The sequence below is a fragment of the Lithobates pipiens genome, unplaced genomic scaffold, assembly GCF_037356315.1.
Source record: "Lithobates pipiens isolate NorthernLeopardFrog02 unplaced genomic scaffold, aLitPip1_a1.2 Scaffold_16, whole genome shotgun sequence".
Taxonomy (NCBI): Eukaryota; Metazoa; Chordata; class Amphibia; order Anura; family Ranidae; genus Lithobates; species Lithobates pipiens.
In genome coordinates, this window is record NW_027507748.1 from 123,258,753 (window position 1) to 123,284,138 (window position 25,386).

Sequence of the window (25,386 nt, forward strand, 5' to 3'; positions counted from 1 at the left end):
CTCCTACATCTTCTATATTGGTTTCACTATCGGGGTGTGAGCAGGTCGGGTTCTGCACTTTATATGGAAACCCATTCACTAATTTCTCATTTATATTTTGACTTGTTAATGTCATTTTCAGTATTTTGCAACTTTCTTTAAAATTGCTGGTGGTCCTGCCATGATGGTCCTAGTTCAGGCACTTCTGTTAAAAGATGACAACATTCTGTCCCCCAGTTACACTCCTATATTGTTACCCTAAGAAACTAATTAAAGCGTAATTCCACCCAAAAATGGAACTTCCTCTTTAAAGCGGTTTGGTACCTAAAAATGAAACTTCATGTTATTAAAATCCCCAGATAGAATACTTACCTAAATGAACCCTGAAAAAAAAAAAAATTCTTTACTTACCTTTTATTTCAGATGTTTCTGCTGACTTCCGGGTTGTCCTCCCGTGGGAGTAGGCGTGTCTATCATCCTCGCAATGGTCCCTGGGAAATTTCTAAGCCATTTCCCAAGAATCCATGGGGGGGACAATGAAATTGCGAAATCTCGCGAGATTTCGTTAGGAGGCCAGTCATGTGACGAGGGCTTGTCCGAATTTGCCATTTTTAAAGTGGGCAGGCAGCTGTATCTGCCATTACCACCATTGCACACGAGGAAGCAAAACAAAGCACACAAAGGAAACAGCACTTTTTCATTGCTGCTCACTGCTATCACTGAGCATGTGCGAGATGGAGCAGAGCATGCTGGGAGCCGAGCGTCATCGATATACAGGAAGTAAATGCCAGTGGGCTTCAGACGCCCACACTTAAAATGGAAAACGCCAGAGCACTTTTTTAAAAGTCATCCCGAGGAAAAGAATCGTCGTGCCGGGGGTCAAAAAAACGCCGGACGTGGATGCTAAGCGAAGGTAGCAGTCGCCCACCTGTGACACAGGTAAGAAAAAAAAAAAAAGCGGAATCCCGCTTTAAGGGAAGGTGACCACCTGACATGTCACATATGGCATGTCATTTTTTTGGGGGGGAGATACCCGCTTCCTCCCTGCACGGAAGGGAGATCACCCCCCCCCCCGGCAATCATCAGGGTCACAGGTCCCAGATGAATGCCTGGCCAGTCACGGCGCAACGCTTGGCTCGCGCATGTGCAGTGCATGCCTGGCTGTGAAGCCACAGCCGTACGCCCACAGTGAAAATGCCGGCACCGCAGAGAGGAGGGGGAGACTAGCGGGGCCTCATTCCTTCGCATTGCTGGACCCTGGGACAGGTAAGTGTCAGATTATTAAAAGTCAGCAGCTGCAGTATTTGTCTTTTTTTTTTTTTTTAAGCGGAACTCCGCTTTAAGTCCATATCACATAATGACACAACAGCAGAGGCACCATAAATCCAGATAATAAAGATAGTGAAGCCCATTACATCAGAATGAGATGCAAGTAAACAGCCTTCTTGCAAAATCCCAACAGTGTTTCATGGCTGCAGAGGGACCTTGCTTCCCCCCTTGAAATCAGATCCCCCTGTAGACCTGGCATTGGTGTTATGCCATACAGGTAAGGCCTCATACACACTGGATATTTTTGCAACTGCTCCTAGGTGCGTCTGGCAGTTTTTTCTTTTTTCTGCCTCTAAACTCCCCTTAGCTGAGGTGTCCATGCACACATAGACTTTTAGCAGCGTTTAGTGGCAGAGGCTTTTAAAGGCAGAAAAAACTCTTGACACTTGTAAACGCATGTTAATGCTATGCACATTTAGCACTTGAGCGTCAATTCATTTCAATGGCCAGAATAAATTATTTATTCAGCCCAATGAAGTAAATTAATGCCTAAGGGCTTGATGCCTGTAAACGCTTTTAAAGGTTTGTAACACATAGTCCCAGTGGAGAGTGACCATTGGAAACAATGCTGCTCAGTCATGGATCCATTGTTGTCACCATCACAAAATCCTCCATGAGAAATGCCATTGCCGGAGTACATGCTTTTAGAAGGGAAGTGGCTACAAACAGGCTGCATGAGATCAGCAACTCGTGAGAGATCAACAAATGATGAAAATGTTCAAACAAGTAATGTATTTAACTTTTTTTAAAGTCATGTTTACGATAGATGATGCTTTATCAAAGTGTCATAGCTACATCTGCTTTAACTTTAAAAGCAAATGACCCATAAGTGGTCTGATCTCACCAAAGACTCCTGTTCAAATCACATGCGATTCTTTGCATTGATTGAGATTGAGCGATCCATTCATTTTGTATGGGCTCAAGTCGCACAGCAAAGCTATCGGCGAGTACTTGACTAAAAGTATTGGTACTCGCTGGTTAAAATAGATATCTGTGAAACCCTAGTTATAGCCCCTGTAATGTTTATTTTTGACCACTTTCTCCCAGTGGGGAGATTTCCCTTCTCATAGCCAAACAAGGAAGTAAGGAAATCCCTATAAATTACAGGAATTTCTTGGGGACCCCCCCCCCCCAAGAAAAACGAGTATATTTCTGCACCCTGGGATCTCAGGTGTTGTGCACAGCCATCTGTACATATCAATGACGGGCTGTGGCTGTATCCTGGTAACTTAGGCAGGCCAAACACAGAATTTTGGCCGGTTCAGCAGAACTGGCTGAGATTCAAACCAATAATGGGCAGGCTGAATGTACCAAGTTAATAGATCGATCAACTTGGGTACAACCAGCCTGCTGGATTCTCTTGCGATTATTACTAGCGGCTGCTATTATTAGATAATCACTGTCTTCTACCAGCGGGGACGGCTGCCCCCGCCAGAAGACCCCAGGGATTCCTGCATTAATACTGTCTGTGTTGATGGGGAAATCAAGCAAATTCCTTGAAAATTTGAAATTTGCTCCGTGTATGGCCGACCTTACATATTCAAGCAAATACAGGTGCACAGGGACAGATTGCGCCCCCATATACAGTTTGCCTTCAGGGGCCATTCATCCACCTCCATCATTCCTTTGTTGATTAAGATGTATGCTTTGGGTTGTTGTCATGCTGAAAGATGAAGTTCCTCTTTATGTTCATGTTTTAAGCCTGAAGGATTTGTGCCAATATTGACTGGTATTTGGAACTGTTTATAATCCCCTCTACCTCGACTAAGGCCCCTGTTCCTGCTGAAGAAAAACAGCCCCAAAGCATGATGCTGCCACCACCATGCTTTACTGTGGGTATGGTGTTTTGGTTTTTGTGCCAAACATATCTTTTGGAATTATGGACAAAAAGTTCAACCCTGGTTTCATCAGACCATAACACATTCAGATGTGTTTTTGCAAAATTTAGCCGGGCTTGGATGTTCCTTTTTGTAAGAAAGGGCTTCCGTCTTGCCGCTCTACCCCCATAGCTCAGACATTTGAAGAATACGGGAAGATTGTTGTCACATGTGCCACACAGCCAGTACTTGCCAGATATTCCTGCAGCTCCTTTAATGTTGCTGTAGGCCTCTTGGCAGCCTCCCTGACCAGTTTTCTTCTCGTCTTCTCATCAATGTTGGAAGGACGTCCAGTTCTTGGTAATGTCTCTGTTGTGCCATATTTTCTCCACTTTGACTGTTTTCACTGTGTTCCATGGTATATCTAATGCCTTGGAAATTCTTTTATATCCTTCTCCTGACTGATACCATTTAACAATGAGATCCCTCTGATGCTTTGGAAGCTCTCTGTGGACCATAGCTTTTGCTGTAGGATGTGACTAAGAGAATGTCAGGAAAGACCTACTAGAACAGCTGAACTTTATTTGGGGTTAGTCAGAGGCCCTTAAAATGATGGAAGCATGTATTGACTCCTATTTAACATGAGTTTGAATGTGATTGCCTAATTCTGAACACAGCTGCATTCTCATGTATAAGGGGGTATGCACACTTCTGCAACCACATTATTTATTATTTATTTTTTTAACCCCCCCCCCCAAATTTCAGTTTGTTTTTCAATTGAGATTGTACAGTTTATAGGTCACATTAAAGGTCTAAAAAGTTCTAAAATTATTTATCTTTGTCTCATTTTTTTACATCACAGAAGCCTGATATATTAACAGGGGTGTGTAGACTTTTTATATCCATTGAACGTGTAATTCTTTTTTGTTTTTGTTTTGTTTTTAAATAAATTTGCAAAGATTTCAAACAAACCTCTTTCACGTTGTCATTATGGGGTGTTGTTAGTAGAATTTTGAGGAAAATAATGAATTCAATCCATTTTGGAATAAGGCTGTAACATAACAAAATGTGGAAAAAGTGAAGCGCTGTGAATACTTTCCGGATGCACCATATGAGGTCACAAAGTGCTCAGAATTATTTTATTTATTTTATTGAGAAGATGTTAATAAGGAATTGAGAATAGTCTCTGTTCCTTATCACTGTCCCTCAGTCTACGGCACATTAGACGAATATATTGTTATTCTTGTACTGAATTCTTCCACTTGACAACTTTTCTTTTTGGTCAGTGTGACATTAACACAGCATGTGAAAAGCCTCCTACATAGTCTGAGATGTCGCAGTCTGCCGAATGTCTGTTTCTTTGACTTTTACCCATTAAATGATTTTATGGTTACATTCTGAAGTGTTCATTACAAGTTTTCCCCCTATTGTGTGAGGTCATTTTACACCAATGCTATCTTTAATGACCGATTTTTCTATTTTTAATAAATGATGAAGTGAAACTTAAAGTGGAGTTCCACCCACTTTTGAGAGGTGGTCATAAATAAAAGGCCACCTCTCCACCCCTCATTTTTGGCTAGTCAAATTTTTTTTTTTCTAACTTACCTTTTCAGGAAGTACAGCCTGTACTTCCGATCCAGCCGGTCCGCGGCACAGGATGTAATTTACTCTTCGGCGAGCCCACCCCCCCCCCGATGTCTTCTGGGACGTGTGTGTGTCCTCCCAGAAGACAGCCGGCCACTCACAAAGCGCTGAATGGCTTGTACAATGCGCAGTAGGAAAATGGCAGTGAAGCAGCAAAGCTCCACTGCCCGTTTCCCTTAATTAGAATGTCGGCACCTGCGCACGAGGGGACCAACATTGCGGACTCCCTGGACAGGTAAGTGTCCTTATTAAAAGTCAGCAGCTACAGTGTTTGTAGCTGCTGACTTTAAAAAAAATAAAATAATAATAAATTCGCGGGTGAAACACCGCTTTAACCACTTTTCACAATTCGGCACTGCGTCCTTTTAACTGACAAACAAAATTGGCATCCTTTTTTTCCCACAAATAGAGATTTCTTTTGTTGGTATTTATTCACCTCTGCGGTTTTTATTTTTTGTGCTATAAACAAAAATAGAGCGACAATTTTGAAAAAAATGCAATACTTTTTGCTATAATAAATATCCCCCAAAAATATATATAAAAATTTTTTTTTTCCCCTCAGTTTAGGCCGATATGTATTCTTCTACATATTTTTGGTAAAAAACAATCACAATAATCGATTGATTGGTTTGCACAAAAGTTATAGCGTCTACAAAATAGGGGATAGTTTTATGGCATTTTTAGTAATCATTTTTTTTACTAGTAATGGCGGCGATCAGCGATTTTTATTGTGAGTGCGATATTATGGCGGACACGTCGGACAATTTTGACACATTTTTGGGACCATTGGCATTAATACAGCTTTCAGTGCCAAAAATGGACTGATTACTGTAAAAATTTCACTGGCAGTGAGGGGGTTAACCACTAGGGGGCCGTGTAGGGTTTAATTGTGTGTGTTTTTTTAACTGTAGGGGGGTGTGGCTTGGCGTCTGACGTCACTGATCGTCTTTCCCTATAACAGTTATATATATATATATATATATATATATATATATATATATATATATATATATATATATATAAATCAGTGACAGCCTCACTAGGAAGCACGAGGAGAGGTTTGTTTACACTTACCTCTCCTTGTTCTTCAGGTCTGTGACACCCGGCAGCGATCGGGTCCGTGGGTCCCGCGGACACGGCGCACAGGATCAGGTCGCGAGTGCGCCGCCCACACCTGGGCACTTAAAGGCAACCTACCTGTACGTGATTGTGCCCAGCTGTGCCATTCTGCCGACGTATATGGGTGTGAGTTGGTCCTTAACCACTTCACACCCGGGCCAATTCTGACATTTCTCTCTTACATGTAAAATTCATAATTTTTTTGCTAGAAAATTACATAGAACCCCCAAACATTATATGTTTTTTTTTTAGCAAAGGCCCTATAGAATACAATGGTGGTCATTGCAACTTTTCTCGCACGGTATTTGCGCAGCAATTTTTTTTTCAGAAAAAAAAAACAGTTTCATGCTTTAAAAAAAAAAAACAGTAAAGTTAGCCCAATGTTTTTGCATATTGTGAAAGATGAAGATACGCCGAGTAAATAGATACCCAACATGTCACGCTTCAAAATTCAATGCGCTCATTGAAATGGAGCCAAACTTTGGTATTTAAAAATCCCCATAGGCAACGCTTTAACATTTTTTACTGGTTACATGTCAATAAGACCCCACATCTCACCTCTAGGCTGGGAAGCCTAAAATCAAAAAACAAAACAAAAAAAATCACAGCTTCCCAGTCATGGCGGCGCCAGTTTTTGAATGCAGAGGCTGGGCGTGACGTCATAACATTGCGCCCGGCCTCCAGACGATCATAGAGACTCCGGCGACCATCTGGTCTGCCTGAAATCTCTATCATGAACATCTGAGGGCCGGCGGATATTGTGTCTGACTCTGCGATGGAAGCGGTGAGTTAAACACACACTGTTTCATTTATATTGTCCCTTCTATTTCTGTATGCAGCTGCATGAATCTTTCTGTTCATCAGTGCATTTACATGCATACAGGGCCAACTGCACGGCTCTGGATGCAGTCTCTCTGAGGTCCAGTTCACACCAGAATGCACTTTCCCGCACCGTGTTCAAAATGTACTGCACTTGCGATCTGCAGCGGGTGTCAGTGTTAACTCAAAGGGTAACTCCACTTTTGTGGGGGGAAAAATAGCAAATAAACAAAAAAGAATATAGCATATACAATTGCACAATGTGTACACAATGCCCCCCAGAAACATAATTTCCTGCTTGTGTGATTGGCTCACTGATTTTCGCAGAAGTCAATCAGTGTGCAGCAGCAGAACATTACAGGGGTGGAGGTGGAGCATCTCTACCGCCGGCTGGTCCTGACAGGTGCTGGTGGTATTATTGGCCAAATTTGGAGAATTTGCCAGGAAGGATGCAAGCTCCAGGGACTCATTCTGAGCGATGTGTTGGAAGGTAAGTTGGTGGGAAAGGAAGGACTTATGTGCAGGGTCTTAAGGAACAGGTGTTAAAGTGGCAGGAAGATTTGTGAGAGAAGAGGGGTGAGAGGCAGCTGTATCTTTAGGAGGGTGGTAGGCTAGTACTGGTGCTGTGCATGCCACTGCCTTGTGGCCTCTGCAGTACTAGAGCAAAGAATAAGGGCTCCTTTAAAGTTGTGCCCCCCCCCCCAAAAAAAAGTATGATTAAAATGCCTAAAAAAAATAAAAATGTGGAAAAAAAATGCAACTCGCCTCTAAATGCCTGTTGCTAGGGGGTCCCTCGTAGTCTGCCTCCTTCAGTGCCCGGGCACCTGACGTCAGTTCCCCTCTATGCAGTCAGTTATCTGGGACCCGTGACAGGTCCCAGATGACTGCTCTGCATTTCGCGGCATCGCTCGTGCATGTGAAGCCACAGCCGGGTGCCCACAGTAAGAATGCCGCTGCGGTTTTTGTTGTAGCTGCTGACTTTTAATTATTTTTATACTACCCACCGTCATATACTCTGAATCTTCTGATGAACATACTACCCACCGTCATACACTCCGCAATCCTCTGCTGAACATACTAACCACTGTCATACATTCCGCAATCCTCTGCTGAACATTACCAACCATCAAACACTCCGTACTCCTCTGCTGAACATAATACCGCTAGAGTTGCCACCTGTCTGGGATTCACCTAGACATTCCACTTTTGAATCAAGTGTCTGGGTTTTAGTTCGCCTGAAACCCACATTATTCAGAGCAGACCATGGGGGTAGCCTAATGCCCCATACACACGATGAGATTATCGGACGAATGATCGTCCGTTTTTTATTGCATGCTAATCTCAGATTGAATCTGATGAATTTACTAAAGTCACGAAAATTCCTGCACGACAGAAAAAAAAATCGGAAGTGATGTTGTGTGTTGTAATGCATTTGTATTGCATTTTCGAACGATAGGTGTACTGATTAAACGAAAATCGTACGATCTGGCATTGTACGAAAAAAAATTCTGTGCATGTCCGATAGAATAATATCAGATGAACTGTCCTGATCGGCTCTCGAAAGTTCTGTACGAACGATCCGATTATCGTGCGATCACTTCAAAAGATTTCTAAATGACCCCGCCCATGCTCCAAGGACCCCATGCAGCCACCCTGCCACACCGGGACAGGAGGGGTGGCATTAACTAGAACCATTTACCTGTATTTTCCTTCTGTAGTACATGTCTTCTCCTCCTCTCCTTCCTGCCAGCATTAAGCTGCTACAGGAGTAAAATACTGGGGATCAGTTCTAGGAATGCCTCTTCTTGCTTCTGCAGCCCCTGTGCTCCCCTGGTACCCATCACTCCCTGTGTTCATAAATGAAGCATAGTAAACAGTGTTTACTATGTTTTAGTTTGTGGATGAGTAAGAAGTTGCCAGCACAGAGCACCTCCCATTCATTCACTGTCCAGTGCAGCTAAGGCAGCAGAGAAAAGGACTGAGGAATATCTGTCCTAAATTCTCTTTGTCCCAAAATGGAGACATCAGGGGTTTGTTTAGACCCCTGATATGGAGTGAATCAGGGTTGTTAAAGAAAATTGTATTTCCCTCATCAGTTCATCCCTCCCACAGTTACTACCTTTGTTATGTCAAACCCTGTCTATTGTAAGATTGTAAGCTCACAGAAGCAAGGCCTTCCTTACCCTCTTGTATTGTTGCTGTATTGTCTCCCTTTATATTGTAAAGTGTTGTGCAAACTGTTGGTGCTAAATAAATCATGTATAATTATAACAAAAAAAATTGTAAAAAATAATATATATATTTTTTTTTTTTTTTTTAACACCATCCACTGTTTTATTTATCCCCCTTTAAGCCCCTTCCATTGTTAACACAATTTGGTCACACCCACATTAAAAGTGATGTATTACTACTCACTTTGGGGTATACAGAAAAGAGCCCTATGTCTATTACAATCCTATAGTGTAAAGCAGCCTTTCTCAACCAGGGTACTGCCAGTGGTCCTCAGGGGCGCCCCACGGGATCATGGCAGAAAAAGGTTGATGGGTAAGCCCGAGCTCCCGATCCCTGTACATCGGCACTGGGAGGGAGCGCAGTCAGCCTTAGTAAAGTGAAAGTAAAGGGGGGGGGGGGGGGGGGAGTGTGCTGTGCTCTCTGCCTCCCCCTACAGTGCAGTACCCTACTGTGTGAAGGAAGGTACTCCACTAGAACTTTTAAAAGGGCCTTTATACATGTGTCTACATGTGTATGTATATATGTGTGCGTGTGTATGTATGTTACTTTTAATCCTGACCCCCTATTCCTGTACTATCAGAACATTTCTTGTTTTTTAGGGTTTTTTCGTAATAGCAGCAAGGACTGCTGCTCCTCTGAAAAGCATTCCATGCTCAGATTGCATTTGAGAGGCATTTGACAAGTGGTAAAGAGGCGATATGTTGCCTCCCCACCACCTGTTTAAATCCCATAAATGCAACATCACCACACCGCAAACGCATGCAAAGCACATAGTTGCGGAGTGGTTGCAGTGCAGCTCCATTCACCTGTGGGTATACCCAGGGCCGCTGATAGAAATCATGGGGCCCCATACAGCCTACCTGACGGGTCCCCCTTCAGCTCCACCCATGGTCTCTCCCTTAGCCCCACCCCTGGCCCCTCCATAATGCCACTGTCTGCAGCACATTGCGGCATTGGCGGCACTGTCTGCAGCACATTACGACATCACCCCCCATTACAGTCAGAGGGGATGCCGATGCCAGCTGCTTCTTTTTTTCGTCCTCTGCTGCCGCTGCTCACCTGAGTCGCCGCCTCACTGCTACTTCTCTCACGTGGAAAGAGGAATCACTCCGCAGCGCCAGGGGGACGGCACTAGCCAGCATGAGATGAGGAGCGGGCACTGTAGAGGCATTCTTTCTCGCCCGAAATAGAAAACATTGTCCCTCCCCTCCTGCTACCTTTTCTCCACATAGCTATCAGTAAAGAAAAAAAACTTAAAAAGTAAGACCCCTTTCACACCACACCGCTCATAGCATGGGTGGTAAAACGCTGCTATTTTTAGCGGCGTTTTACCGCTGGATTTGCGGCACATTTCGGCCACTAGCGGGGCACTTTTACCCCACTAGCGGCTGAGAAAGGGTTAAAACAGTCGACATTACACCGTAATAGTGGCGTTTTGCTGGCGGTATTACATCGCTGCCCCATTGATTTAAATGGGGGAGCAGCAGTGGAGGAGCGGTAAACACACCGCTCCAAAGAAGCTGCTGGCAGGACTTTTCCCCTGACGTCCTGCCAGCGCACCGCTGTAGTGTGAAAGCCCTCAGGCTGTCACACTACAAACAATGGTGCAGCTTTTTTAGGCTGGATTGCAGGCGATATTTATAATGCTATAGCACCTAAAACGCCCTGGTGTGAATGGGGTCTTAACGTCCGGGGCTAGATGTTTGGCGGTATTTAGGACTCTGATCGGTCATTGCTGGAGGATTTTTTTTTTTTTTTAATTACTTATCTGTTCAGGTTGCCCTGGCCCCCCTGGTACAACAGGGCCAGCTGTACTGGTCTATCAGTGCCCCTGGGTATACCTCCAGCTGCAGCCACAGTGTGTGTGTGCACTTCCAGCTGCTGCCTCTGCAGCTAAAGGGGGAGCACTTGGGGCTGGTAAAACAGCTCAACCACGTGGTTTTACCATCCCTCCAAACACACAGTAATGCGAACCAAGCCTTGGACAGGGGTGCCTCAAAACTGGAATACTTTTCAAGGGCACCCAGACTGGCGGTGGGGGGTGGGGGGGGGGGGAAATAGCTGTGTGCTGGTAAAGAGTTCAACTTGAAGGTATCTTCACAATAAAAGTGTATAAGGTGATTAGAAAACCCCCTTTAGGGTGGTGTGGTGCTAGGACTGGGCTTGGGTCAGTGATCAGTGCTCCCCTTTAGGGCAGTATGGTGTTGGGGCTGGGATTGGTCAGGGCTCAATGATACCGTTTAGGGCAGTGTGGTGCTGGCACTGGGCTTGACCAGCGATCAATGCTCCTCTTTAGGGCAGTGTGGTGCTGGGCTTGGTCAGGGACCAGTTATCCCCTTTTAGTGCAGTGTGGTGCTATGACTGGGCTTGGTCAGGGATCAATGATCCCCTTTAGGGTAGTGTGGTGCTGGGACTGCGCTTGGTGTGGTCAGCACAATGCAGCTCGCACTGCAGGCTCCGGCCTGTGTCCTATGCTCGCACCATGTGCTCCTGGGCTGACACATGAAATGAGAGGTCAGTGATGGCGGCCTCCATTGTTGTCTCATGACATTTAGTGATTCCTCACACGCCCCCCCGCACCTTGTTCTGCTGTACTGCGCTCAGACTGATCGCAAAGCTATCATAATGTTTTTACGTCAGAGCCGTGTAAATGACATACACGTGTTGTGGCCCCGCCCCTACGGATAGTTTATGAACCCGCTGCAACTTATAGTGCCGCACACAGCCCCGCCTTGATCCTCCCCCCTACTACTGCTTGCTGCGACCGCGAGAGGGGCGTGGTACGTCTGGCTAGTGAGAAGCTTTCGCGCATGCGTGAAGCGTCCTGACGCGACACGCCGCGCTGACGTCAGCGGCGGCGGGCGGACCGATCGGTAGAGCTCGGCCCCTCTCTCAGTGCCTGCTGATTCACCAAATAGTAATCGGCAAATCAGCAGGCACTAGGAGGACGGGGCAGAGCGCTGCCATTCATCTCCTTCCGATCCAGCCCAGGTGAGCGGCGCCGCTGCGGCCTTCCTGCGCCTACAAGCCGGCCGCACGTTGCTCCCGTCCCCGGCTACGCCCCGCGGATATTATGTCCGGTACTGATCTGTGTTCTCTCTTGTCTGTCTCTATAGGACAAGCCTCATGCGGTGTTAGTGCGGCTCTGCCATGTTGGCCTGATCCCCAGGACCAGATGACCTCGCCTTCCTGCTTCTCCCTCTCCCGCAGATGAACACTGGACTTCAGAAATGTAAGTGTCCCATTGTTCGGGGCCTGCACCAGCTGCTGGCTCCCCTCCCTGTCACCAGCGCACTCTATGGTCCTCCCTAGCACCAGTTTCTTCTCTATGGTACTCCCGTACCGCCCTATCGCCAGTTTCCTCTCTATGGTACTCCTTCACCTCCCTATTACCAGACCTTCTCTCCAGCCCTACTCTCTATGGTCCCCCTCCCCTCTATGGCCCCCCTCACCAGCCCTCCTCTCTATGGTCCCCCCCCACCAGCCCTCCTCTCTATGGTCCCCCTCCCCTCTATGGCCCCCCCCACCAGCCCTCCTCTCTATGGTCCCACCCCCACCAGCCCTCCTCTCTATGGTCCCCCCCCCCTCACCAGCCCTCCTCTCTATGCCCCCCCCCCTCACCAGCCCTCCTCTCTATGCCCCCCCCCCTCACCAGCCCTCCTCTCTATGCCCCCCCCCCCTCACCAGCCCTCCTCTCTATGGTCCCCCCCCCCTCACCAGCCCTCCTCTCTATGGTCCCCCCCCCCTCACCAGCCCTCCTCTCTATGGTCCCCCCCCCTCACCAGCCCTCCTCTCTATGGTCCCCCCCCCCCTCACCAGCCCTCCTCTCTATGGTCCCCCCCCCTCACCAGCCCTCCTCTCTATGGTCCCCCCCCCTCACCAGCCCTCCTCTCTATGCCCCCCCCCCCCCTCACCAGCCCTCCTCTCTATGCCCCCCCCCCCTCACCAGCCCTCCTCTCTATGCGCCCCCCCCTCACCAGCCCTCCTGCTCTATGCGCCCTCACCAGCCCTCCTCCTCTATGCGCCCCCCCCCCCCTCACCAGCCCTCCTCCTCTATGCGCCCCCCCCCCTCACCAGCCCTCCTCTCTATGCGCCCCCACCAGCCCTCCTCCTCTATGCGCCCCCCCCCCCCCCCTCACCAGCCCTCCTCCTCTATGCGCCCCCCCTCACCAGCCCTCCTCCTCTATGCGCCCCCCTCACCAGCCCTCCTCCTCTATGCGCCCCCCCTCACCAGCCCTCCTCCTCTATGCGCCCCCCCTCACCAGCCCTCCTCCTCTATGCGCCCCCCCTCACCAGCCCTCCTCCTCTATGCGCCCCCCCTCACCAGCCCTCCTCCTCTATGCGCCCCCCCTCACCAGCCCTCCTCCTCTATGCGCCCCCCCTCACCAGCCCTCCTCCTCTATGCGCCCCCCCCTCACCAGCCCTCCTCCTCTATGCGCCCCCCCCTCACCAGCCCTCCTCCTCTATGCGCCCCCCCTCACCAGCCCTCCTCCTCTATGCCCCCCCCCCCCTCACCAGCCCTCCTCCTCTATGCCCCCCCCTCACCAGCCCTCCTCCTCTATGCCCCCCCCCTCACCAGCCCTCCTCCTCTATGCCCCCCCCCTCACCAGCCCTCCTCCTCTATGCCCCCCCCCTCACCAGCCCTCCTCCTCTATGCCCCCCCCCCCCCTCACCAGCCCTCCTCTCTCTATGGCCGTCGCGCCCCCTCTTCCCTCACCAGCCCTCCTCTCTCTATGGCCGTCGCGCCCCCTCTTCCCTCACCAGCCCTCCTCTCTCTATGGCCGTCGCGCCCCCTCTCCTCACCAGCCCTCCTCTCTCTATGGCCGTCGCGCCCCTCTTCCCTCACCAGCCCTCCTCTCTCTATGGCCGTCGCGCCCCCTCTTCCCTCACCAGCCCTCCTCTCTCTATGGCCGTCGCGCCCCCTCTTCCCTCACCAGCCCTCCTCTCTCTATGGCCGTCGCGCCCCCTCCTCCCTCACCAGCCCTCCTCTCCATGGTTATACATAATATATACACCTCCATAGATGGGTAAGAGGACCTGTCATCTGCTGGTGGGGGGCTTGCACCTCCACCAGAGAACACACCTACCTCATCGCCCCCATCCCTCCCCTCCACATCATATCCAGGGAAAGCCTTTGGTGTGGGATGTGGCCATTGTGAATCATTTTTCTGTGAGATGGTCAGTATGTTCCCATTATTGGTCCCCCCCCATGTTTAATGGGTTGGCTCACCAGTTCCAGTTTAACCCTAACTAGTCCTAAACGGCCCCCGCACTCCTCCTATCACCTATGGGGACTAAGCTGTGTAAGAAAATATATATACTCCTTTTCAGGCTGCTCTGGTATTGTGATCCTTGTTCTGTGCCAGCTGCAGGGGAGAGGAGAGAGTGCTCTGATAACGATTGGTAAAACCTAGAGGGGTGACATCACACACAGGCTCCTATGGCCTGTTCGTTGTCAGCACTCCCTCCTCTCCACTGCAGCTGCCACAGGATCATGTGACTGGAACAGGTTGACAATGGGTATCTATATCTTCTATTACACAGGTTAGTAAGCATAGGTTTGGGAGGGGACAGTTTTAGGATTAGTTAGGTTTAGGTGGAAAGACACTCTGCAATCACATTACATCCCATGCTGATGATTTCACCATTCCTATCCTGAATCCCCTGTGGGCCACATTCACCGTAACTAAAGCCTGCCAGAATCATTGCTTCTGCTATAGGCTCCTTTCACATGGGCTTTCCGATCAGGTCCGCCTGCCAGTTTTTAAGGGAGACCTGATCGGACTCTCCCGTCTCTCCATCCAGCGGAGGACACAGATTGGATGAAAACGAACTGGCAGTCTGGTTCCCCATTGAGGACATTGGACTGTGTTTTCGCTCTGCACAGTGGAGTGGACAGGCCCTGTCATCCGCCTGCTCAGTGGGAATTAGTGGAAACAAGCAGAATCCGCTAGATGGAGACGCCCTTATGCAGCTCCATACTGTCTTCCTATAGCTGTTAGGACACATCACATACCACCCCCAGCTTAGTACTATAGAAGGCAGCACCATCGTTTTCCTGAGGGCGTCACAGCCGCTGTGCTTATCCAAGCCAGAATAAGTGCCGGTTCAAACCGGTGCAATGTGAGACATCGCATGTTATTCACACTGCTTTGCAGATCACAAGAGTTCTATGCGATGTGAATTCAGCCATGCAGATTGAATGTCTGTCTGAATTTGCATCGCATTCAGGCCAAAATTGTGCAGGACTTTATTTTGCGCCTGATTGCATGCGATCCGATTTCACAGTTCACACTGTGATGCGTGAACCGATGTTGGGGTATCGTTCACTTTCAATTGACACCCGCAGTGGTTCACATAAGGCAGTGTGAACTGCCTGCAAGTTCTGTTATGTGGGAATTGCGCTGGTTCCCGAATCGCATTGGAGTAAATTGGCACTAAGTGCACAGCCCAGTCAGGGTGCTCCTCTTAATGGCTGCTGCATCCTATTAACCACTTGACCACCCCATTGCAAAAATACTGCAAAATGGCGGCTGCTATGTTTCTGATCATGTACATGATTCAGCCTTTCCCGGTTGGGGGACGCACGTGTCGCCCCATTCATGCTTTGACTCGGTACAGTACAAGTTGGTCCGCAGGTCCCCGCCAATAATGGCCAGGACCTGCTATTCGGCTTAACGGATCACAGTACAGAGCCCTGTGTTTACTAACAATGCAGGGCTCTGTAAACAGAGCAACGATGTGACTGTTTTCCTTTTTCCCCTCAAACAAAACAACCACCTAAGTTAGATTAGTTAAATTAGAAGCAGCACATATTGCACGCATTACACATTGGAAGTGATTTATTTAAAACTGGAGAATGAGAAAATTGGCTCTGCATAAAAAAAGTCGTTTTTTTTTTGTTAAAGCTGATTGGCTACCAGCGTCACCAGATTTTTTACACTCCAGTTTTAGTAAATCAACCCCAATATTAGGCACACAGTTAACCCCTTTCCAGCATGTCATTAGTACGGTGTATATTAGCACTGATAACTGTATTGGTGTCTGGTAACCAGCTACCACCCAGTGTCAGTCAGTTTCAGATTGCTCCATCATAAACAGCAGTGCAGCGCTGAAAAAAAAAAAAAAACCCTATTGGTATCTCAACAACAAAAAGGAAAATGATAAAAAGTGAATGAACAGTCTGTGATGGTACTGATCAACAATCCTTAATTCTTCTCAGTGGATAGAATGCATACTGATATCCTTAATCACCGAAAATAGGTGCTCCCACCACCAGACAGCCAAACCGCTCACCTTAAAAAATTGACCCCTGACTGAACAGATCAAATGGACCATTCACCACTGGTAGTGGTCATATACCAGGATTTGGGTAGATCAAAGGGGTGTAACTCAGCTCCTTGGATATCACAGCGTTGTCATCAATGATGGCTCAAACTCCCCACATGGACATTATAAAATCGAAAAATATATATATAGTGCAGACCGTATAGATAAAAAAAAAAAAAAACGAATTTATTGCCAAAAGACAGATACTCACAAACAGAGCACTACACCTAGTGCTGGATTATAAGCATGGATAAATGATGTTCACTTAAACAATGCAGTAAAGTGGTTGCAGTGACATTCCTGGGTCCTCCCAGCAGATTGCTCTCGGCACTATTCAGTCCCACTGTAAGTCGCTAATCAGCATTACCATTACTAGCATAATAAAAAAATTCCAATATATATACCATAGCTTGTAGATGCTATAACTTTAATTCAAACCAATCAATATACACTTATTGTCATTTTTTTTTCACCAAAGACCTGTAGCAGAATACATTTTGGGCATTTTTTTTTTCTTTTTTTTTAAATTGATGAATTCATTTAAATAAAAATGCTGTTTTAGCAGAAAGTATTTTTTGTAATAATCCAGTGGTGATCAAATACCACCAAAAGAAAGCTCTATTTGTGTGAAAAGACACACATTTCATACCCCTGGGGGGGGTAAGAAAAATGGTAGAGAGTAGAAACTATAGGTAGACTATGAAGCCCGCACTAGACTAGTAGTCCTAGGGGTAAGTGAACTATCACTCCTGTCAATGTTAAGTAATCTCTGGTTCTCCACTACATAGGTACTCTAGGAATACTCCAATTTGTGGAGAAGATTCCAGATCCATAGATGGGCAGAAGCAACCCACCACAATTTCCCAAAAAGAAAAGTCACATCTACCACCAAATCAGGAAGTGTTTTGTTAGTAAGAAGTATCTTAATAGGATTATGTATAACTCTCAACTCACTCTCGTCAAACCCACTGAGTGAGGAAAAGTTTTGTTATGCCAATGACCATATGTAAAGTACAGCCATTTACTATATATCAGCTAAAATATTCGGTGACCAAATGTTTTTTGAAAGATAGAGGAAAACCTTGATGATTACCGCTTCTGAAAACGCTTGTGGCCTGGCTGTCTTGCTGATCAAATGGCTTTATTTGAGGCAGTGACCTGAACAAATATGCAGATCAGAAGGTCTGACATTCAACTGCATGCTTGTTCTGGTTTAGTGACTCAAAAGTATGCCAGAGACAGCCAAGCAACTAGTAACCTTGGGCCTCAGTCACACTTCAGGTTTCAAACCTGCATTCAGATGACATTTCTAAATGCAGCTAATGATTTCTTAATGATTTTTTTCCTCCAGTTTATTCTACAGGCTGAGAATGCAGAATTGAAACACTTGACTGGGGCTGTACATGGTACCCCAATTATTTTGAATGATCTGTCAATGTACCAGCATTAACAAAAATAAAACCATGACTATTTTCTCAATATATTCCTATTGCAAATGTTTGGGAGAATTCCAGGAAGTAAGCAAGTTCTGTAGCGAATGCCAGCAGGTTGGTTGGTGTCAGTACATTAAACAGGACATAAATGTCTTTTTGCCGATGACACAAAGGTGTATAATGGGGGTTGATATCCTGCGAGGTGTCTAACTTGGAACATGATTTGGCATTGCTGAAAGATTTGTGAAAGCAGTGGAAATTGCAATTCAATGTTTCTAAAATGTAAAATAATGCACCTAGCGAAAAATAATCCCTTGATAGTGTACAGTTGGGGGTATAGCATTGGTCAGCACTACAGAGGAAAAAGGAGGTGCTTTTCAGATGTTTGCAAAATGGGCAGACAGTGGTAAAAGAATAGAATTCTAGGATGCATTACCAGAGGGGTCACCAGCAGGAGGTCCTGATTCCCCTATATAGATCTTTAGTTAAGATACTCATTTAGAATACTGGGTCCAGTTCTTACAAATGGATATTAAGAGACGAGTTCAGAGAAGGGTACCAAAAATGGTGAAAGATCTGAGGGATAAAATGTATCGGGAAAGACTGCAGGAACTTGATATGTACAGTCTAGAGAAAAGAAGGGAAAGGGTTAACATGATTGAAAGTATTAAATACATCCAGGGGTGCATAAGATTCATGGGGGGGCAGGATTTTAATAAGCCAAGAACACGGGCATGACCTCAAACTGAAGGAAAGTTCAAAACTAATCTTAGAAAGTATTTTACCAAAAGGGTAGTTGATGGTTGGAACAGACTTCCAGCAGAGGTAGCGAGTCAGGAAACACAACAGTAAATGGATTCAAACAAGCTTGGGGCAAGTCTAAGAGCCCCTTCACACTGAGCCACGATGGCGCTAAAACGCCGCTATTTTTAGAGGTGCTTTACCGTCTTTGCAGTGCTATTCGGGGGGGGGGGGGGGTTAAAACTGCCCGGAAAGCGTTGATTTCAATGGGCAGTGGCGCTTTAGGAGCGGTGAGTTCACTGCTCCAAAGAAGCTGCTGGTAGGACTTTTTCTGACGTCCTGCCAATGCACCGCTCCAGTGTGAATGCAGCCGCTATTTTTCATGTTAAATCGCCTGCAAAGAGCCTCAGTGGGAAGGGTCTAAAGCTATACGCATACAAAAAAGTTAAAGAAAAAAAAACAAACGAGATTGGGGGGCGGGGGGTGGGGGTGTTAGAGGATAGTAGACTCAATGGACTTGCCCTTTTTTTTTCTGTTTCTATTAACTGCTGGTGCACAACACTGGGTTTGTAGCACCTTATTCAAATATTTAATAAGCCGATCACCTTGCAAACTGAGTCAATGCATCATTCTGTGGGTTTCCAAGTGTTGCACTGAAACAGTTTGTCATGTGGTCACTTAGTTACTGTGGATCCATGGTGAGCTGGTGACACCATTCCCTTTCTGTGCACTGTTTTTCCTGATGCAGTGTGTGGCAGTGTTGAGACCCACCTACATCGCTTTAGTACACGTGCCAAACACAAAGAGCACAAGATGAATCTGGCCACTCAGGCCATTTCATTTGGCCCTCTCATCAGACCGGATGACAGAACTCCGCTAGATCCTATGCTTCTCTGTGCATTGGACACTGCTGACACAGAACGCCATGGTAGAACCATATTCTGTCTGAGCAGTAATTGAATACTGATGCAATTCTTTAATATGATCAATAGATATTTATATAGTCTTACAGATTCAACCAGCCCCTTGAGGGCAACCGTAATGCTGATGCCACCCTGTAATGAAATTTGAGTTTGACACCCCTTCTTTAGTACATTGGGATATAATGCAAACCGTTTCATGGTGCATTGCAGTAACCTGTCCACGTACAACCACACAAGTGTGAAGTCATTCCGAAATGGAGCTCTGAGTCAGCCATGCCTGTAAATCTTTTAACCAGATTCATTTACAATAACTTGCAATCAGTTACTCTTACATTTTAGCCATTAAAGCATTTACGTGTTGCTGTGATGTGTACAGGAAACGCCTCAATATGACAAACTACTTAAAGCCTTCATATAAATGGATGTAACCTTTGCCTTGTCTTGAGCTATAGTCATCTGATCTCTAATATGATAGCACAATTAAGTATAAATGTATTTGCTGGCAAAAACAAAATTAATGCCAACCCAGCTTGCTCTATTTCTGTGAGTTCTGTGATCACGTGAATCAGTATAGACATCAGTTGACTGCATCTCCTATGTCCCAAGCAGTTGTGTGAAAATAGCAATAATGAATATTGTCTACATGCGCAATAACCCTAAATTTGGTAGCTAATTTCAGCATTGATGCGTTCTTGCGATTAATCGCAGTTAGCATTATTATTTCTTGATATTTAGCTTCTCTTACAGAATTTGCGTTGGTTTGGAGACATACTATACAAATTGTGTGATTTAATATCTTCTGGGCGGAGCTGTGTTTTTTGTATCTCTTCCTGGGCTCAATAGGAGCAGGAAAGTCTTGGGGTTTTTCGGGTGTAAACCTTAGTTGTTATTTATATTTATTATTTTAGGTGGTATGAGTACCTGTTTTTAGGTAGCGCCAGTTTCCCCGGTTGTTATATTATTTCCACTCTTGAAAGAAACCCTTGCAAGGGGATTCTCTTTTTGTGGGGGGGCAGCAATCTAGAATCATTCACATACAGGTATACAAGATATATATAGGATTTATATCTAGCCGGTTTAGGCTTGTGTTTACCCACTCCTGGTGCTGAATAGCGCGGTTCTTCCATCTCTATTAACCCTAAATTTATGCCTATTCTAGACTAAGCATGGCATTGGATGTTTGAAATCTGCTGAATTTGCAAGATCCATGTTTTCAATAGAAACCTCATTGGGATTTGGGGAAATTAACAGGCAGCACAAAACCCAGTGCTGTCTTTAATACAATCCACTTTTTTTTTTTTTTTTTTTGCAGGGCTTCTGATCATCTGTCTCACCATCTTTCATGTGGGAACTGGCTGTTACATCCTAGTCACAGTTGGCCCCCTACTGTGTATGCGTGTGATCAGACTGCAGGGTCACTGGTCCTGTAGCCTTATGGTATGTGTGATGTAAATTTCAGGACACAGCTAGAGAAGATGGGCAGATTGATGAAACCTCTGAGGGAGTGAGTACCAGCAAAAAAGGTACTTTCAGGGGGGAAAAATACGATTGTGTAACAGGAGTAAAGCCCTATACACACTATCAGATTTTCTGCTGATTTTTGTCTTCAGATTTACCTAAACCATGTAGTGCAAGGGCCTGCCCGATTGCATACAAATTGCAACTCCTTGGCCTCATATTATATGGTTAGTCTATGCTAAGTCTGAAGGAAAAAAAAAATCTGCAGAAAATCTGATAGTGTGTATGGGGCTTAAGAGGAGGATGCTGTCCTTTTCGGATGAAGGCCTGCTTTCTCACCCAACCCTACCTGTAGAAAGAAAGCAAAAGATAATGGGCCAGCACAGTGGCTAAGTGATTATCATTTCCACTTAGCAGCACTAGAGTCGTCGGTATGAATCCCAACCATGACACTACCTGCCTGGAGTTTATATGTTGTGCCTGTGTGTGTGGGTTTCCTCTGGGAACTCTGATTTCCTTCTACACTCCAGACATGCTGGTAGGTTATTTGGCTCCTGTCTAAATTGGCCGTAGTATGTGTGAATGTGAGCTTGGGACCTTAGATTGTAAGCCCCTTGAAGGCAGGAACTGATGTAAATGTACAGTGTATATATAAACCTGTCATAAATAAGCTTGCCTTACCTCTGGAAAGGGATAAGGTCCTGGATAATAGTGAGCACTCTAGATCTCAGAAGACGAACAGTGCTCGGAGCATTTGGTGAGTTTGGGAGTTCTCTACATTTCCCTATTGATCTTGGAGGATGATCTCATGTCACCTGGGTGTAAGCTACCTCTTTCCCCTCCTACAGGTTCTGCTTTTAGAAAGGGTACTTTTTTTTTTATTTTTTATTATAGGACCTTGCATCTAAAATGCTTATTTTCTCCCTGAGAAAACCAGAGCAGGCAGATTGCCTTGCAATATTTTGGCAACAATGAAATGACTGTCCCTCCTTTCATAGTTGAACTCTCTGGTTAGTATAATGCTATTTTGTATGCTTTGGCTGCGTTTGTTGGGCATACTCGGGGTGCGTTTGGGGCATGCACTCCCATGGATGTCACTTTGAGAGCAGTAGCTGTGTCCCAATTGACAGCTATGGGATGCATGCCACATCTGTGTCCCTGTAAACATGGCCCTGCACAGGGCATGGATTAAAAAGGCCCAACGCTGAGCTTTTCTGCTTGCTGCTAGTACATCTATACATTCACTTAAAGCGGAGGTCCACCCTAAAGTGGACCTTCCGCTCATTGGAATCACCCCCCTCCGGCGCCACTATTGGCACCTTTCAGGGGGGAGGGGGGTGCAGATACCTGTACAGTACAGGTATCTGCACCCACTTCCGGCGTAGATTCTGCAGAAGGTACGCCCCTTTCCGCAGAATCTACGCCCCTTTCCGAAAGTCCCCCGCTGCCTGCTGGGAAACACACGGATCCCAGAGACAGCAGGGACCATCCTTATTGCGCAGCGCGACTCGCGCATGAGCAGTAGGGAACCTGGAAATGAAGCCGAAAGGCTCCACTTCCTGATTCCCATACCCAAGATGGCGGCGGCAGCACCCGAGAGACTATCGAGAGATCGGCTTCAGGTGCCAACATCACGGGCGCGCTGGGCGGGTAAGTGTCATTATTTTAAAAGTCAGCAGCTGCAGTATTTGTAGCTGCTGGCTTTAAAAAAAAAAAAACGGCGGAACTCCCGGCGGACTCCCGCTTTAATAATGATTGAAGCTGTTACGTCTGATCGCGAGTTTGGGAAAAATACTGTCCAATCTTGCTTTCTTGAAATTGCTCATACTTGGAAAACTGTACTGTGCCTTGCCCAATATGTGTTGAAATGCTTCCGGATTGTCCATTTTAAATAGAGGCTTTTTGGCTGTAGTCAGAACCTTTGGTCATTATCTGATAGTTCTAAATGGCTGGGGCATGGAGTATGATCAAATAAGTGGAGTTGGGGGTGCTTGGCTAATTTGAATCGGCTTTGCCAACAGCAATAACATATTTTTTTTTTTCACAACTTTCAGTATGATTAATACTGTTAGGCAGCACAGAGTGATATTTTACGTTATTCTGCTACATGGATTCTTTAGGCCCATTGTGCCAGTAAGAAAGCACTGGAAACCTATTCCAGTGGGTACTGCTTCAGTACCCGGTTTAATTAGCCAGCCATTTTGACCTTTGCCAAATGCATTAAAGCGGATAAGATCATTTTAAATCTAGACACACTAAGCTAAATTACAACGCACACGTGTCCTCTGTAGAAAAGGCATTGTCCCCCTGTAACATTGTTTTATTGTTGATCTTGCTGTTAGATTGGAATTTCCATTTCCTTTAATGGGGTGATGCCACTGTCGGGTCTGCAGTACAATGCAGCATGGCTATAGGGTAGTTGGTTGGACATGTCATTTTTAAATGCAGTTTATGTAGGCAACTAAGAAATGAAGGACAAGTTCCAGCCAACACTTTTTTGAAGCATTTGCAACAATGTGTGTGTGTGTGTGTGGTTTTTTTTTTTTTTTTTTTTTTTTTTTTTTTTTTTTTAATACATTTTTAGGAAATTTATATAGAATGGCTGACTAGAAACTGGCCATTGTAAGTATTTGTATCCATTCAATGCTTGTCTACAATGTCGCTGAACAGTGGAGAAAAATCCAAGACGTAAAATGAAAGTGTTCAGTATTCCTCCTTTTCCAGAATTAACACCATACAAATATCAAAATACGGTATGTTTGATATAGTGGGCGGAATCAAACGTTCTGTGAATGAGCTGTCCAAGGCAGTTGCTCGATATCTGATTTAAGTCGGATTAAATGGCCAATTTCGAGTCAAATGCAAGCTTGCCAAAAAGACATTGAAGAAGGCTCAAATAAAAACGTAAAGGTTGAGGTCACTTTTAGGAGTATGTTTCACATATATTTGGGGTGTATCATGCTTCTAGTGACCCACCTCCCTCCGCCATCGTTCTCTGCTTTAAAACTGGACAGGGGATCTTCTCTCTGCACCTGCTGTCACCGTTTGAAAACACTGTGGCCATGCTGGGCTCCGTCCACACAACCACATTGTTAGTTTAGTTTCCTGTGAATAAATTTAAACTTTACTTCCTCTTAGCAGTACTAAACCCTCCTATCTAGTGGAGCACCGAATCCGAAAATTCAGGGTGCACTTGGCTAAAAACGGAAACTAAAATGGACTGTTTAAAAAATATATATATAATTGTATTAGGTTTTTTTATTTTATATCATGACTTTAAATGAATATGAATGTTTTTGGCCATTACAGACACCTTTTTCGGCCAATAGGCAGCTTTCACACTAAGCAGTTTTTAAAAAACCTCAACACATCTCTGCTTGCCACATTTTTGGTGCATATTTGATCATTTAAAAAAAAATTCCCCTACCCATTGAAACGCATTGAAAATGTGACAAATGCATACTGTTTCTTTTTCTGCATTTTTTTTTTATTTTTTTTTTTTAAAGCCGCATGATCTATGAAAACGGTGTTTTTCGGCGGCCATTATCAGCACTTTTGACTATAAAAAAACAAAAACACAAATAACCCTGTTAGCAGCAGATATATTGATGCATCCTTACTCCTATGCTCTTATTGCTGAGCATGGTGCTATCTTAGCCTCTAGGCTTCTGTATAGATTTTACATATGTAATCAGCTATGACACCAGCCATTTGAGGGCTTACAAGTTTGAGGCACACTGGCAACAGTTATCACCAGAGGGGAGGGACATGCCTCTGAATATAACAGTTTTGGGAAATGATTAAATTGGTGAGTTTAGTTCCTCTTTAAGACCAGTGATGCCAAAAATCTAGATCTGTAGAGTTAAATCTCTTCTCTTAGAAAACACCCCCCCCCCCCCTTGAATTTTTTGACATCTTGACCAGAATTTTGTTGCCTGCATATTATACAGTTGTGCTCATAAGTTTACCCTGGCAGAATTTTATTTTCTTTTCTATTTTTCTGAAGCCATTTATCAATCAACTGTTTACTCTTTTTAAATAGTAATGGCAGCAGATACTACCCAAATGACCCTGATCAAAAGTTTACATACCCTGGTGATTTTGGCCTGATAACATGCACAAAAAGGGGTTTGAATGGCTATTGGGCTACTTTCACACTGAGGCACTTTACAGGCACTATAGCAAAAACAATGGTAAAGCGCTGCTAAAATACCACTGCTTTACCGCCGATGCCTGCCCCAGTGTGAAAGTGCCCTTAAAGGTAACCATCCTCACCTGTGATCTGTTTGATTGTAATTAGTGTGTGTATAAAAGGTCAGTGCTTTTCTGGACTCCTCACAGACCCTTGCATCTTTTATCCAGTGCTGCACTGACATTTCTGGGTTGTGAGTCATGGGGAAAACAAAATTGTCAAAGGCTTTGCGGGGAAAGGTAGTTTAACTTTCTAAAACAGGAAAGACATGTAAAAAGATATCCAAGGAAACTCAATTTCAAACTCTAATTAAGAAGTGGAAAATAAAGGGTTCTGTTGTAAGCAAACCATGATCGGGTAGACCAACTAAA

The 25,386-nt window shown here is 45.4% G+C and overlaps 1 protein-coding gene across 6 annotated transcripts in view; it reads left to right on the forward strand.

The window, feature by feature from the left end:
• Positions 1-25,386, forward strand: part of FAM222B (family with sequence similarity 222 member B) — a 297,231-nt gene that overhangs the window by 157,675 nt on the left and 114,170 nt on the right. For 2 of the 6 annotated variants that reach the window (XM_077480400.1, XM_077480399.1), the window contains exons 1-2: positions 11,781-11,930; positions 12,056-12,171. In XM_077480400.1, coding sequence (XP_077336526.1) covers positions 12,150-12,171 — 22 coding nt within the window. In that variant the 5' untranslated portion in view covers positions 11,781-11,930; positions 12,056-12,149. Of the gene's footprint in view, positions 1-11,780; positions 11,931-12,055; positions 12,176-25,386 lie in introns of those variants that run through there. The other 4 variants (XM_077480401.1, XM_077480402.1, XM_077480404.1 and 1 more) reach the window with 3 other exon arrangements.